The sequence below is a fragment of the Larus michahellis genome, chromosome 23 (assembly GCF_964199755.1).
Source record: "Larus michahellis chromosome 23, bLarMic1.1, whole genome shotgun sequence".
NCBI classification, from domain to species: domain Eukaryota; kingdom Metazoa; phylum Chordata; class Aves; order Charadriiformes; family Laridae; genus Larus; species Larus michahellis.
Genome location: NC_133918.1, coordinates 3,972,165 through 3,988,093, shown reverse-complemented (window position 1 = coordinate 3,988,093; position 15,929 = coordinate 3,972,165). Strand labels below are relative to the sequence as shown.

Here is a 15,929-nt window from a genome sequence, read left to right as displayed (position 1 = left end):
CTGCTTTGCCACCTGCATGTGGAGTGTGGCTTACTGTAACAGTGAAGTAGGCTTTGAAAAACAAGAATTGGTCTCATCACGGGGAAGAAGCGCCAGACTGATGCCAAGCCTGATCTTCTGCTGGCCTGAGGTGTGGAGTTTGCATCTCTGAATGGAGGGCTATAACATCAGAGCATAAAGCCTGGCCAAAATGCACGTAGGAGGTCTCCAGTGAAGCTGCAGCATGGGCCCAGAAGAGCTTCAAAGGCATGAGATGCACTGATGAGCAGCTGGTATGAAGCGTGCGAGGCAGGCGCGATGTCGCAGTAGTGTTCTAGCAAAGTTAAGCCGTCAAAACCTGGAGCCCCATGGCCTGGGAGGGGTGTGCCTTGCATTGCTCTCCTCTGAGGTGTGGACGCCTGTACAAGCCCGTCCACACCGTGTTCCTCTAGGTCCTGCTGTTGAAGGTCCTGAGCTTCGGTAAAACTGAAGAAAATGATCAAATTCTTTACAAAACAAACAAAACAAACTGATGGAACCCAACAAAAAAGACCCCACCCAACAACATTCTGTTGGAGTGTGTGAAATAGCCCTACCCCGAGACCCACTGGCTGGACTGACATCAAATGATTCGGGTGAGTCAGATGTCAGCTCAGGTTTGCCTTGTACCAAACTGTTCCACTGCTGCTATCTTTAGAGTGGGTGGCAGCAAAAAAAGCAGTCTCGCTCTTTAAAGCAATTGTCTGAACTTGATACGATCCAGAGATGCTCCCCACCCAGCTGATAATGTCCCAGGACTTGGGGATGGAAGAGTTTCTCCAGGCTGGCTGCTTTGTTCCTTAAAGGGTGGTAGGAACCATCTCTGCAGTAAGGCTGTTCGTGCCCGCTGGGTTCTGAAGGTTGCACACCTTAACGTGCTTTCCTTCGTGTTTTCCTACAGGAAAATGTCCCTCTCGTTAGATTTCTATATATTTTTTTTGTAACAGCTGAATTTTTGGGCTTGGCTTTATTGGCTTGTCTTGCTTGTGGGGCAGGGAGCAAACGCTTATTTTTCTGAACTGGTACCTGCTGACGGATGTCCACTGGGTCAGCACACGTAACCTCCTCTTGGCACAACGAAATGCTCGTTTCTTCAAACGGAGCTCTGGAGCCAGATTCCCTCTTTCCCTTTTGTGAAACGGACCGAGGTGGGAGACCAGCTATTCCTTCCCTTCTGCTGGTGTGGTTTCACTGGGGTCGCTACCTTTCCGCAGAGCAAAGCGGAGGTGACGGTGATGCTGGTGGAGTCGCGGTGGAGCGTTCCTCTTCTGGGGGCTGGTTGGAGCCAGCGCAGCCTCTTCTGGCTGAAGAGCACAGTGCCTCCCCAGTCTAAACTGCACCCTAGTGCAGATTAATTTCTCTAAGAACCTAATGACTAAATGTGTTTAGTCATTTGGGTCAAAAAGGTCTGGTTTTGTTCATCAAGAAGGTCAGCACTTGGTTTTCCGCAGCTGAAAGAAGTAAAATAAGATGACTCCAAACTCCCTAGGAAACTCAATCTCAGCACTGAAGAGATGAGTTTCCCTGACTAAATAATCATATGTATTTAGTTATTATGAGGTTAATTATTGATGTGGGGCCTTGATAGCTTCAGTAGCTGACCTCAACGGTTGAAGTGAATCCGTGGCCTGAAAGGGACTGGTGTAGCACTTGCCCACAGCCGTTGGACGGGCCTCGGCTGTGCGTGTCCCTGGCTGCCTTCCAAGCTCAACCCAGAGGGGTTTTGGCTCTGGGGTGGGCTGGGTTAGCTGGAGCCTGGCTCTCCGTGGCTGAGCTGAGTGTCTCCATGACAGGACGTGGACTTGTAATGTTGGAGTTGGTGAATGCAGATGTTTTCTGTTGTCCAGATGCCTGGTTCCTTCTTCAGTGCTGCAGATTGAAGTCAGATCTCATGATGAGTGCAAGTGGGCAGTCTTCTGTAAACCCAGTGTGATTAAACTCAGGATAAATTTCCTTTCTAAAATGAATTTTAGTTACAGAGTGAACACCCTCAGCCTCTGAGGGGAAGCTCTTGGCCCAGAGTAGCTTCCATGGAGCAGTTCACCAGTAAGTCAGTCCTGGAGAGGCTGAGCAGGTACGTACAGGGCAGTCTTGCTACGAGGCTGGTTCCACATCTTTGCTTTGGCAATACAGCAAGGCTCCCATGCTTGAGTCTTCCAGTTAACGCTCTTTTTTTGTAGTTTAATTTGAGCTAATCTGTCAGGGGCTTTATGCCAGGTCTTCAAACGAGGTTGAATATCTTTAAGTTCTATTGAAAGAAGGGTAAAGCACAGCACCAAAGGGACTAAAAGGACTTTGGCAAGTGCTGCGTACTTGGTGGCTTTCCTAAGAGGATCTCAAAGCAGCACACTGAGTTGCTGTTGGCTCTTATTTCAGACTGGAAGAAGAAAGCACATCTCACATTCACAGATTTGAAAACCAAGATTAAAGGAAGCAAAATAACATACCAGAGCTGGTCATGGCACAGCAGTTCAGGCCAGCGAGGTTGGGGCTGTCTTGGTCTCCTTCCCGTTACCTTAACTGACTTCTCCAGACCATGAGGTGCTGGTGAAATAGGAGGCGGCGTTCACTTTTCCGGTAAAAATAGTTTTCCCCTTGCCTGGTTAGTTCGTTAGCGCTGGCCAAGCTCTGTCCTCGTGCAACAGAGACAGTGAGACCACAGTGGTTTCAACTTGAAAGCAATTTAAACCAGCCTTTTCCTGTGTGTAAATACATTAATTCCCAGAATTTATGCTCAGATTTTAATTCGCCCGAGTAGATTAGGAGGAGCTGAGAGTCGGTGCTGGATTGTCAGAGCTGTTGTGTGCAGGTGCGCTGAACCCAGCTCTGCATTCGCACGGGGTTCGGTCGCCGTTTTGGTGTGTCTCTGCCGCAGGTAAACCAGTGGCAGCACCGGAGAGAAGGGAAAAGGGAAAAGAGGGGGAGGGAGCTCTTCCTTTTTGGAGTTGTTATCTGTAATGATGAAAAAACGGTGGGGGGGTGTGGGGGGGAACATATTTAGCAGAGCGAGATAACTGTGTTTGTACATAAATACATATGTAAACGTTAAGCATGGTGTGTTAATGAGCTGCTAGCCACACATGGCATTTTAATTGCTTAATAATACTTTGGCAGCGCAGTCCTTCCCGAGCTCTGTTCCTGGGTAGTATTTCTTTTCAAATTTTGTTTCTCCCTCCCCCCTAGTGCCTTGTTAAAGTTTATTGCTGTGGGTTCTGTAACCCCTGGCATTATGAAGAACCTACAACTTGCCGCTAGAGGAAACCAGTCAGATCGGGTGAAACGTTTTAGTGGTTCCAGCATGCAAACGTGCTGGGTGGCGATTGCCCAAGCGGCGCGAGCGCGCAGCCCTTACGGGAAAGATTACGAAGCACATTCCTTGCTCCTGCAGGAGAGGGAAAGGGCTCGCGTGTGAAATAGCAAAACCAGAAGACGGTCGCGTAACAGAGGCCAGAGGCAACTCCCGGGAAGGAGGAAGGGAATTGTCGGCCCTTTTGCAATCCTCAGCTCCGCTTGGCTGGGAGGAAGCGGTGCTGGGGGCATGGGCCCCCCCCAGGAGCGAGGGATCGGGAGACCTTTGCATGTCCCTAACCTTCCCTTTCGATCTGTCTGTACGCGAAGATCTGTGAGCGGTAAAGCTCCCCATCAAGGGTGTGCGAAGGGGGGGTGCGTGTGTTTTTGTTCCCTGGCTCTGCCAGTTTGCAGGACTGTTTCAGTTTTATGTCCCAAACTAGCATTTGGGTGTGATATTTCCGTGAAACTTGATGCTGGTCCTTATGTCGTGTGATCGTCAGGTTCCATCACACCCGTCAATCTCTTGGCGCTGGGACAACTCAGAGGCTTAATTTCGCTTTGTTGTCAGGACCGAGATATTATTTAGTCCTGCAGACCATTTTTATCTATTAAGTCCTTCCTTATTTACATGAACTGCCGAGAATTGAATTCCTAATACAGCTTTCCAGACTCTTACACTCTGAGTTCAGGAAGTAGGATATAACGGGTAGATGTATTAATTTGCCTAGGTAGCTCTTCTGGATAAATGCAGCTTTTTTAAAATATCAATCTCCTGTATGTGTCATCCCATAGTCGCAGCCTCACCGCTGCTGATGGAGTCTGAAGCAACCTCAGAAATGCTCAGGACTGACAGGAAGTAACTGCTTTTCCCATTTCCTTACAGGCAATATTTTAATTCCTCTCACGATTTTTATATGAATCCCATCAGCAGACCACATTTCTTGGATACAAACTATGCATCTGTGGACCCCACTGACTTCTTACCAAAAAATGGTGATTTTCCTCAGGTGAGTACATAGCCACTGACGGCTTTGGGGGAGAATGGTGCTTTCTGGTGATGGGTTTTATTTTTCAGTATTGCCTTATTGAGGGGAAAGGAAGAGACGGGCAGTATCTTAAATTTCCCAGCACCTGATAGTTGTGTGCGATTGGGATGGATTCTCTGACAAGAGCAATTCAGAAGCTTTCCGCTGGCGTGGTAGGAGCTTATCTGTGGTAAAACCGCTTCTGTCTTTTAAAGTGGTGTTTAACGCAAACGCTGACGGCGCAGGGGAGAATCCCGTTTGCAGGAGGGCATAGGTAAGTGTGAATTCGAACATGCTGCAGTCAGTCACATCGTTTGCCTCCTGAAGCTCTTCGCTCGGGTATGTTGCCTGTGCTTTCTCACTGATTCCAAGTGGGGGATTCCTGAATAGTGAATCTTTAGGCATGACATCAACTCGGTGCCTAGCAAACTCCGATTGGAGCCAGGCCATTTTTTGCGGAGCTGAAGTGTGGGAGGGATGAACAGTCGCCCTGCTTCATTTGGCGTCTTTAGGGACCGAGAGGTGAAGATTGACCTTTCTAGATATTTCACTGTTAAGTCTAAGTGTGCCTTACACCGTAGCCCTGAGTTGCTGAAAACAGCGCGAGGGAGGCGTGAGGACGAGCCGGGGCGCTACGGATGTGCTTTGTGCTGGCTTCGTGCTTTGGCACACCGAGAAACACGTCAGTAGGCCCCGTTAAGCTGCTGTGTGCGTCTGAATGTATTTTATTTTCAGGAACTGCTGAATGTCAAGGCACGTGTATAAACAGAAACTTTTTTCTTTGTAATCTGTCTCTTCTTCCTGCGTGATTCATTAATCGATGCATCAGCAAATTGATGCATTTCCCCTCTTCTTGAGGCGGATGTGTTAATCCCCCCCCAATTGTGCTTTTATTTTCTTGATGTGGCTAAAGAGGTTTTGAGCCTCCTCGGGGCTCCGATTTCTGCAGGTCTGGACTTACATATGCTGGGGATTCGTGCCTTTTGAGGTGAGCGGCTGGTGCGGCAGCCCAGGTTCATCTCCCTGAGCGAAGCTGCTGGGGTGCCTCACGTTAGTGACTGGCCTGGCACAGCGGGACTGGTCGGTCACCAGTGGCTGTTGACCAGAGTCTTCTAACTGGATAAAACCAGATAAGTAAATGAATCGTAATAGCATTGATCTTCGCCTCCCGCAGAATTAATTGCGGGAGGAATGAGACAGAAATGTGATCTCATCAACTGGAAGCCATTTAACGGGCTGCGATGGGAAGAGGGAGCGGGGTCCTCTCCGCAGGTCTCATCTTGCAGGTCTGGTGTAGTTTGGCTGATGGGTTTAACGGGAAAAGGGCTTAATTATTTCTTTAACTTACGTATTTTCTAGTATCTAAGTGGTCGATCAGCTTCCTTCCCTTGCTGCATCACGGAAATCGATCTCAGCCAGCTTGGAAGAGCAGATTTTTGGAGATTCTGTGTGGAAAGGAGATGCTTCTGCTTTTATCTAGGTGATAAAAGAGCAGGAGGGCTCTGAGACAAACCAGAGATAAAGGACCTCAAATGATTTCCAGAAGAAGAAATAATTCTTGTGCCACTCTCATCCTGTTGGAGAGGAAGTGACAGTCGGGAGCGAGGTGATTGTGGGCAGTCACAATTTTGCTTGGACCCTTTCTTTCCAAGCCAACTGTTGTGAGACTGCACCTATTGCAACGTGCTTGAGAGTGCTGTTCTGCTTCACGTACAGAAATAACAGTGTCCTCCTCTGAATCAAACACAGCCAAGGCAGAGCACATACTCAGGTATTGTGACATGTGCATTCCCATGAGGAAGAGAGTATTTTATGGGTCTTTTCCGTCCTGTTTGGCGCTGGTCCGTGAGCCTGTGCGCTGACTGTTACTGCCTGGGGCCTTCCGGAGATTCCCACAGATAACCCAAGGCGCTGATGTGTCACCCTGCGTGCTCTGAAAGTGAGAAACACTGAATAAGACCTTTGTTAGAGCTTTGTTTGCCAGTTTGAAACTGATGTGGTGGAGTTCGTACCTCAGAGGGGTGGTGTCTGTCTGGGGGTGCCGCGGGGCAGCGGGACAGGACCACTTGCCGCGTGTCCCGTGTGACAGTGCCCATTCATGTGAAGTAACGCTAGTGGTGTGCTCTTCTCTGTCCTGAAGAGATGTTTCAGTCTTTAGTCATCCTCCAGCTCAAACGGCGTGTTCTGCTGAAGTACGGAGCCAGACCAGCCGTTCTGAACACTTGGCTTTTGACTTGTGAGCTTTCTGCATGGTTTGCTCCTGATGCTCTCACCTATTAGAATGCACGAAGCGCTAACATGGAAAGCCATTGATAAAACCTAGGGTTTTCTGAGCTACTAGTCGTTGCTCATCCAAAGAAAAGCTGATGATTTTTTTCACGGGAGCCAGAATTAGAGCCTGGATCTGGTAGAGCAGCAGGCACTTAACTGGAGGCAGTGGCATCAATCTGGAGTCATCCGGGAGCGTCCTGGAGCTTTTCCATCCCTTGCTTCAGCAATATTTTCCACTTTACTGATTTCTTGCTGTCCCAGATGCCAAACTGTTAAATATTAGCCGTCTGCCTGGGAAGCCGAAACATGCCATTCAGAAGGTGTGGGAGCAGCTTGGGTGGTTACATCTTCTCAGGTGACTGTACAGGAAAGTACCTATCTTTTCCGTACTTGCCTGCTGCGGTGGTAGGAGTGGCAACTCCCATTAAACTTTGTGCTGTTACGGCCATGCCAAACAGAGGAGGGAAACCAAAGAGCGAACATGAGGAGTCTGCTGCATGCTTTGGTAAGAGATTCGTGATTAAGTCTGTGGTCACTGGGCAGAGGAGGTCGGTTGGGTGCTTGTGTGAGAACTTGTGCTGATTTCACACGTGAATACAGACTATTCTCTTGTCTTTGCTCCGATACCAAAATCTGACCTGTGCTGGTTCAGCCGCACAGCAGAGCGTGCTGTCCCCTTGGGTTACAGCGATTCGTGTATCTCGGCAACCCGCCAGTGCTTGACTTGTGCGTGCTGTCCTGGGGAAGGAGATGGAAATGTCATCTCTGACTCGGAGGGAAGCTTTGTGATCCCAGTGCATGACGTGACAGCGATTCGGTGAACACCGCCTCCCCGAAACGTTCCTGCGGCCGCTCTGGGCTGCAGTGGGGCTCCAGCCTGGCCTTGGACGGCGTAGCCTGTAGGCAGTTTGTCTCCTTACAGTGTTTTCCAGGAATACTGAAAATGGATTTAAAAGGTCTAAAGAGCAAATGACTAATGATTCTGAGGTATTTGTGTAGGAACCACTTTCTGTGGGTGGCAGTGATTGGAGGATCGTTCGTGTGCCCTGGGGTTCGGGGGACCCGAGGGTCCGGAGAGTGGGAAGGCTGACGTGTTTTCCTCCAGCACTGGCCTTTGCTTCCCCCCGTCTTCTCTCCGTATTTTGTTTTGGAGGCCCTCAGCTGGACCTGCAGAGTGTAAAGCCTTTGCTGGCCTGAGGATGCCATGAGTGGGAGTTGCCACATTTCTTAAGTGCTCTGGGAATTTCATTTTAGTTGAATCATTCACCGCTGCCGCTTGGGTCTGGTGAAGAGCGACGTCTGCGTGTACCGCAGCTGAGCACCTCCTGCAGATTGGAAAAGGTGCTTCATTTGCATGGTCAGAGCAGCCTAATGTGAACTTAAACTTGTTTCCTCCACAATATTTTTGGGTTTTTGGCCTGCTGTTGGGTGATTCATCCTTGCCGATCTGTTGGCATTCTTTTATATAAACAAGTGGCTTAAACTGAGGTTTAGAAAATAGTTACATGAAGCCATATTGGGCTCTGATAGCACTTCTTGATCTTGGGAATGGTTGTCTTAAGCCAAAGTCTTGCCCAAACCCTGTGGAGTTGTCTCCTTATGTAAAAAGTCCCCTAACTGCACGCATGTCCTTAGAAATTGAAGTCCTGAAGAGCAGCCGGTTTTGGTTTTCGTTGCTGCCCTCGCTTTCTGCTGTTGGTTCCTGCAGCCGGGTGCTGGTGAGTTGGGATCCAGAGCTTGTGTGCCGTAATCCAGGCATTTTTACCGTTATCAGTGCTATCCTGTGTTGCTGATGGCGAGAGCTGTTAACTGCCCCAACAAACACCAAATCCAGGAGGTTTTAACTTACACTTTGGCATCTGCTGTCCCTCAGCAGGGGTGTGTTGAGCTGTAACCTGTCCCCAGAGCCTTATCATAAAAGCAGAGCAGCCTGTTGTAGAAAAGCATACCTGTCACAGAAATGCCCTTAGCCACCCGGGTTTTTCTTTGAACTTCACTGTTCTGTCCTGTTCAGAGTTACTTAAAGCACAGGGCTCTGCCCACTTCCTCCTTCCCTTTGTTATCTCAAATGATCCTGCCTGTTTCTGATAGCCAATCTGTGTTTCCCTTTGCTTAACTTGGTTTACTTGCTCCTTGTGGCTATCGGCTATCCAGAACAGGACCTTTCTGAACGCACGGAAGCCTCCTCTTCTGACTTCGTTTGCCCTAAGTCACGCTGAAAAGTTGCCCCATCTCTTTGCAGCGCGGGCGAGCGGCTCCTGCTGGGCGGGGAAGGTGAGGACATCGCGGGTGGGCAAGGGGGCTCTGAGGAAGCTCCTTTCTCTCCTCCGTGAAGCAGCTCTGCGTATAAACACTTGGCAGGGAACTTGGGTACCCTTTTTAAAATGTGAGTTGTGCTTGGAGTGAAGGAAGGAGGTCAGTCCCGACTGATTTAGCTTGTGGGGCAGGGCGGACTTGGCAGCTCTTGGGTAGAGCCATTTGCAGTAATGCTGTAAAGGTGCAGTTACGGCCGTGTTTGATCTGCCTGTGGTGTACGGGGGCTCTTGACTGCACGTGTTAATCATAAACCAGCCCTCTTTTCACTACCAGCCCCTTGCAACCTCCTATTAATCTTTCTCGTTAAAGAAAGGGAGTGAAATTAACCTACTCTTAAAAAAAGTATTAATTTCTAAAAGTGCTTCAGTGCACGGAGCTGTGGTGATTTAAGAGAAATCAATGTAACAGTTATTAAATTATATGAAAGACTTGGTTCTGACTGAAATGAAGAGTTTCCTGGAATAAGAAACGTCCTGGAACTTCCTATCGCTGTCCTGGAGTTATGTCTATGGGGAATACAGATATTAAAATCAATTTGAAGACAATTAACTGGCTCTCGTGCCTTTGAAGCATTTTGCGAACAAGTCACTTTACATGCTCCTGTCTTTGTTTTTGCACTCCAGGGCTGGGCTTTTGACTGACTTAATTACACTTCAAAACCACTTTAGGTGAGATGCCTAACACTTCAGATCTTGGTTTAGAAAAGCGAAGGCTGTGATTATAACGGCTCATCTGACCTAGTTACAGTAAGTACGGCGAAATTGTGTTGGCGATGACGGCGTGCGCTGCCTGTCAGGACGGCCACGAGCACCGCGTTTGTGTGTCTGCCGCTGCCCGGCTCTCACCGTGGCTCAGCCGTGGGGGGTGCCTGGGTGATGAAACATCAGATAACGCGCTTGATGATGCACCAGGTAACACGGCCACGCGCCCACAAGGGCTCCCAGCTCGGAGCTGCGTGAGTATTGTGAGGAAACTGGCATCAGCCTGGGCTGTTGGCACGTGTAAGGGTTTGGCTGCCTCGGGGGTGAGCCGCGTGAAGGTGAGCTGTGCTGGCGCTGGGCACAGCGGGAGCTGGTCGGTCTCTGTGCTGGGTTCACAGCCCTTTCCTGGGCTGCAGGGTTCAGGCATCAGTGCAGGATTCACCAACCGAGTGCTCGATTTGCTCTGATGGTCTGATTTAGCCACCCTGAGCTAATTACCAAGGAGGAGGGGACACATCTGGGATGCAGCCGGCATTATTCTAGAGCAGCATCTCCGTTTGGTTGGATGAACCGTCCTTTAGGAGTAAATCTTTCCGTGTCATATCTAAGAGGAGCTCTTGGGACTATCTCAGGTGGAGATACCTGTGGTTAAGTGAGAGTAATTCTGCTTTTGAGGCATAATTTGTTGTCAGTTGTGGTTGGCTGTGGATTGCAGGAGCCAGCCAAGATGCCTATGGCTCTAGAGAGGGAGTATGAGGGCCTGGCGGGCTCTGACATCTCCCCCGTTCCAGACTTGTTAGTTTTCATCTGTATTGCTACCTTCAAACGGTGATGTCCACCTCTGGGCAGGAGAGAAGGCACAGGAGGCCGTGGAGAACTGCTCCTGAAATTCTTGGCGTGTGCTGTTCTCTGCCTGCTCCCCTTCATAAAGCTGACAAAAGCGGGAAAAGTCCTGGTCTGAAACACAGAGTGCTCTTAAAAAATGCTGGTAATATAATTTAACAGCAGACCGCTGGGGGATGTTTTAAAATAGATGCTTTAATTCAAAGCAGAATCCGTCTGAGTCAGTCTGATCAAGTGAGTTTCCCCGTCTCCAGTTCTGCTGGCGGTCACTGTGTGTCCTGATCTGAAATGCGCTCAAAACTCCAGTGGTCCTGCCACAGCAGCCACCAAGAGAAATATTGCCTCCGACACAGAGACGTTCGCTCATTTTTCTTTCCCTGGCCTCGTATGTTTGTTGTTCCCTGAGCCGCAGCATCTCCCTGCCTGCTGCCGCGCAATGCTTTCCTCCGGCTTTCAGCATCACCTGCAAGAGTTTACTCTCTTGCTGCCTTTCCTTTATGCTTCATGAGTTTTCCTGGTTTCTCCTTATTTCACAGAATACCAGCCTGGGAGTTCCCCCCTGGGCTTGCTCGGGGGCAGGCTGTCTCCTGCTCCTCTCCCCATCCCTCAACAAGCAGCGCTTGCCTTCCAAATCTCCGGTCCTCCAGGGAGCCGTGTGCTGGCAGGGCTGGCGGATCCAAACACCCGCCTCGCACACACTGAATTTCAGCTCTGGCTAAAGAATACCTACCAGCTGCTTCGTTATCCTTGTTCTTGGTGTCTGTTTTAAAAATAAACCATTTGTGGTCTTGACTTGTCAAAGCCTCGCGGTGCAGGCGCTCGCCGCGCACCTTGCTTCCTCTCGCTCGCTTTTGAAACTGGCGCAGGGGCTGCCCTGCGCGTGGCTGGAGCGGCTCTTGCTTCTCAGAACAGCCCAAATGCAAAGCGAAGCCTTGCGCCCACCTGGCTGAAACCAGTCGTGTCATGGGAACGGGAAAGGCAAGGCACGGTCTGTGCAATACGTTCTCTCCCATCTTTCATCCCTCTGAAAAGAACCCAGCCCCGTTAGGACAGAGAGCAGCGTGCAGATATTCAGTGCTCTACCACCCTTTAGCTGCTCTTAGGCTTATTTTTCCAGGATATGTTGCTGGAATCTTAGTGTTACACCCTACTCCCTGCCTGGGCGTCCCTCCGGCGCGGGCAGCTGCCTGTCTGCATGGGATGGACACCCAGCAGCTCGGCTCGCAGAGACGTTCAGGGGCCCGATGGCTTTTGCCGGATCGGGAAGCTGAGCCTGGAGTGTCCTTGGACACGGCTGGAAACCCCATTTTTTGGCAGCTAAGTGTTTCGGGAAATTTAGTCCCAAGCTCTTTGGTTGCGTGAGGGTGATGAGCTGCCAGGTCTTCTCCTGTACAGGTGTGTTACTCTAGATTGATTTGTATCTGCTTTCCTGGAAGTTCCGCACGTGCTTTCAAGAAGCGGCCAGCACGTTGAGGAAGGTGTCCTGTAGGTCAGCGGTGAGGGGCGGTGGGGGATGCGGTGAAGGTTACCCAACAAAGCAACTCCCTGGGCTGTGCGTTTCAGATTTTGCTGGAAGGCAGTAAGTCAAGTTAATGTGAATGCGGGAATAATTGTGCTTTCCTGTCCCTGACTGTCAGCGTGCGTGTTTAGGAATTAATTGTGGAAAGTAGAAACGCTGTGGCATGCCTTCTCCCCTAGGACAGGTTGTTAAAATTCCAGGTGGCGGTTTCTCAGTGGGTTATCTTATCTTCTGTGATTATATTACTGTGGTCTTGCAAAATCAATTTAGCAGTCCTGGTTATCTGTAACAATGTCATATATCTTACTTCCTTTTGGCGTTCCAGTTTTGTTGCCTACATTTTGCCCTATTTTGTCCACTTACAGAAAAGGAAGAGGAAATAAACCACCTGCTTTTTAAAGGCTGCATAAATAGCAAGACCTTGGTAGTCTTAGGCAAGAGCTGGTGGTTTAATCAAGGTCACACAGCAAGGCAGTCACCAGCAAGTCACTAATTAAGACATTTCAGAAACGTATTTGGTCTCTTCACTTCAAACGTATCATTAAAGCACCTATCCCAAGCTCCAGGGCACTACCAGCTAATTAAATACGATCAAATTCAGATAAAAGCAGCAGTCAAAACCCCCTGCCTTTCTGCGCCCCAAACCCAGCTGCCCACAGAAACCAAACGCTCCCTTTTCACCGCGGTTCCTGCAGATGCCTCTTCTCTAGCAGCACTCGCGTTAACTGCTGCTCGCAGCCTGCGCCGGGAGGTGGGATGTGCTGTGATAAGGTGGGATGTGCTCCGGTAACGGGAAGAGCCCATCCTCGATGCTCCGGCTCCTCCGGGGTCAAGGGCTGCGGCGGCTGCCCCTTCCCCTGAGCGTGGCACCAGCAGCCCCGGCTGCAGCCTGAGAGCCTGGGGAAAGGCATTTTTCTTTCCCGTTTGCTTATTGAAAAAAAACCACCCCTCTCCTGGACTAGGTGTTCCGCCTGACGGAACATGGATCCTCATTATTAAGAGCTATTAAAGTGTTAATCCCTGCGGAACCGCTGTGCTGCGGTGGGTTGTGCCATGTACCCAGCTGCCCTTGGAAATGAGCCCTGTCGCGGGTGGTTTTCCAGCCTTGGGACCCACCGCGTATCCCTTGCAGTTCCTCCCTCCTCATCCCACGTCGTAAAGCAAAACTCCCCCCTCCGCTTTGTCCCCCCTGATTCCCAGAGTGGTGGGAGAGCGCTTTGTTTTCTGCTCTCACCTCTTGCAGGCCAGGTAGGGGCTTCGCTGTCTCCTGTCGCTCCAAAGTTTTGGTTTTTTTGAGAAGTGCCACACAATGTGGGATTTTCCAGCCGTTCCGGGCACGAGGCCCCAGGAGCTGTTGCAGCAGCGACGGCAGCAGGCACCAAGTGACGAGCTGCCTTTCTCTCGGAGCCGTGCCGTGGCTGCATGGAAGGACTCGGGGTAGGAATGGAGGGATGTGCAGCCAGCGGTCTCTCCCTGTGCCCAGCGGGGTCGGTGCTCCGCCAGCTTTGTCCATGTCCAACCCCTCTCCTGCCCTCTCAGACGAGCCTGGCTGGAGCTGTGCTCCCGGGCACGGAGCCGTGAGGCCGGAGCAGCCCCTGGGAAAGAACCTCCCGGCCGCGCTGGGGAGAAGCAAATGGGAATCTTTTGCACCCAAAGCCGACCGAAAAGTTCTGGTTTTTCTGCGGGGCATTGGGTACTCTTGGAAAACTCACTTCTCCCTCAGGCTCGGGCTGTGCTGGAGCCAGACTTTCCTTAAGCCTACGACGACCACATCCCTCCCAGGTGTCCCTTTCTTGTGCCTTTTTCTTGTCCCCACCAGAAATTTTGCTTATTTCTGATACCAAAGCTGTTAAAATTAAAAGGGAAGGCCTTGGGAAAAAGAAGGCAATGTCCCTGGACACTGAGAAACAACGATGATCTAGAAAAGTAAGTTAAGAAAACAGCTACTCCTTTTTATTTTCTAGTTGCAGTATTTGGGGTGGGGCAGATAGCGAAGACAAAAGAAAGCTCGTGGCTTTTGTGGGGGGGGGACCACAACCCAATTTGCGAATACTTTCATGACCTCTTTCGGTGGGATTGCTTTGTCTGAGCCCCTGAAATCAGGAGGGCAGGAGCCCCCAGCCCCAAAGCTGGGGGGGCGGGGGGCAAGGAGGGGGGAGCACTGGTGTGTCCTTCGGGGGCTGAGCCCGGAGCCCTCCTGCCCCGCGCCGGCCGCGGCGGAGCTCAGCTTTGTTTACAGTGTAGCTGTGGTTGAATTACACCACATACAGTAATTCTCCTCGCGCTGCCAGTAATTTCACTGACTTACCAAGCAGGCATCATTTCCTGAAAGTCAGCCCTGTGCTTAGAGGAAGTAAGAGCACTCTCCTTCATGACTAAACGCTATATGCAAATTTCCACAGGCTTAGGACAGACGCACTGGATGGCTGTCCTTTTTTCCTCCATTTTCACTCCTTTCTTCTGCATGTTAATTTTTAAAAACCCTTGATGAGCTCTCTTCCCGGCTGTTGCTGCTTGTCGCGGTCATGAATGAAGACCTTTCTCCACTATATACTGAAAAATCTCACCTTACCGCTCCATCCGCGTCCTGCTCTGCCGACAGCAAACTGAATGCTGTGTTAAAATGTCCCAAATGCAGTTCTGGCTAAAGTTCCCATCTCTCTACAAGGTAATGCCTGTTTTTTTTTTTCTTTTTTTCTTCCTCCTTGGAATTCCCGGTGTGCTTTGTTTGCGAGGGCAGAGGGCTCCAGCTGCTCCCCGGGAATCGTGCGAGGGCAGCGGGGGTTTGGGGGTGCCGGCTGTGGGAGCAGCTTTACCCCGCTGAAGGTGTGAGATGTATTTTACTGAAACGTGTGGGACCCGGAGACGGTTCCTGTCGGTCAGAGCTTGGTCGGTAACTGCAAAACTCGGAGGAAGAGGAGCTGTGTGGAGAATTGATCGGTGTGTTTATGTAGTTGTAATGGCTTTCAGGAGTTTTATTTTTAAACCAGATGCTGGGTACAGAAAAGCAAGGGAGGTGCTTGCCAGCCGGAGCACTGAACCCGTAAGGCTGCGAGTTTATTGCCCCGTATTTAGAAAGACTTGGGGTTTTGGCAGCTAAAAGTTTTTCTCTTAGCTATCGACTGCTTATATTGCAGCAGTTGATTCTGCCTTTCCTGAAACATAATTTGCTTAATCTGTGATTTTCGAGACACCAAATCTTTCTTGTCTGGCAGTGCAGCTTTGTTGGCGTATGCATGTTTGTGTTTGCCTGTGTGTATATATGTTGTTTTTTAAAAAAAACCAACCCTGTCAGCTGGGTGCTGTTAGTGGGGTAATGGATAGTTATTGTGCAGAAGGAGTATTTGTTTCCTCTGTGTCTGGATTGTGAGCAAATAAACCATTTATATTGATGGCTCGATGGCCAAAATATTCTTCGGATGCGTGCTCCTTCTGTATTTAGACTTCACCTGTTCTTCCATTATTTTTAACAAAGACTTTTTTTGACTAAAGGAACTGCGCTGTTTCCAGTGGCTGGGAGAAAGAGGTTAAGTGGTTGGGTGGTTTTCCCCTGATTTTTTTTTTTTTTTCCCCTGATCTTTTCTAGGGAGTTAACTCTTGGTTTTGTTAACTTTTCTGTTTTGGGATAACGATAGGAATAACGTGCCGTAGCAGCATCGACTGGCGATTCATTTGCACTCACCGTTTAGAAGTCTGGCAAATGGTTATCACTGATTTATCCAGTCACTCACTCGAGCATCTTCTGCTGTGAAGACCAGGCACTGATTTGTGCTTCCCTGGCTCCTGTTCTAGTCTGTTGGGGTTATTTCAACTTCAGTGTGAAAAGAAGGTGCTGGCGAGCCCCCCCCCCCCAGCGGCTCTGCGTGGCCTCTGCGTCGCTGGCCCCTTATTCCATTCCCCACTCAGCAGTGACCCCGCTGCATGGGAATTGCCCTTTCGCGTTTC

The 15,929-nt window shown here is 50.0% G+C and overlaps 1 protein-coding gene across 6 annotated transcripts in view; it reads left to right on the top strand.

Moving 5' to 3' along the window:
- The window catches only part of SBNO2 (strawberry notch homolog 2), a 65,334-nt gene that overhangs the window by 17,317 nt on the left and 32,088 nt on the right, over positions 1-15,929 (top strand). For 3 of the 6 annotated variants that reach the window (XM_074565490.1, XM_074565488.1, XM_074565489.1), the window contains exon 4: positions 4,193-4,316. In XM_074565490.1, coding sequence (XP_074421591.1) covers positions 4,193-4,316 — 124 coding nt within the window. Of the gene's footprint in view, positions 1-595; positions 615-4,192; positions 4,317-14,168; positions 14,653-15,929 lie in introns of those variants that run through there. The other 3 variants (XM_074565494.1, XM_074565493.1, XM_074565492.1) reach the window with 2 other exon arrangements.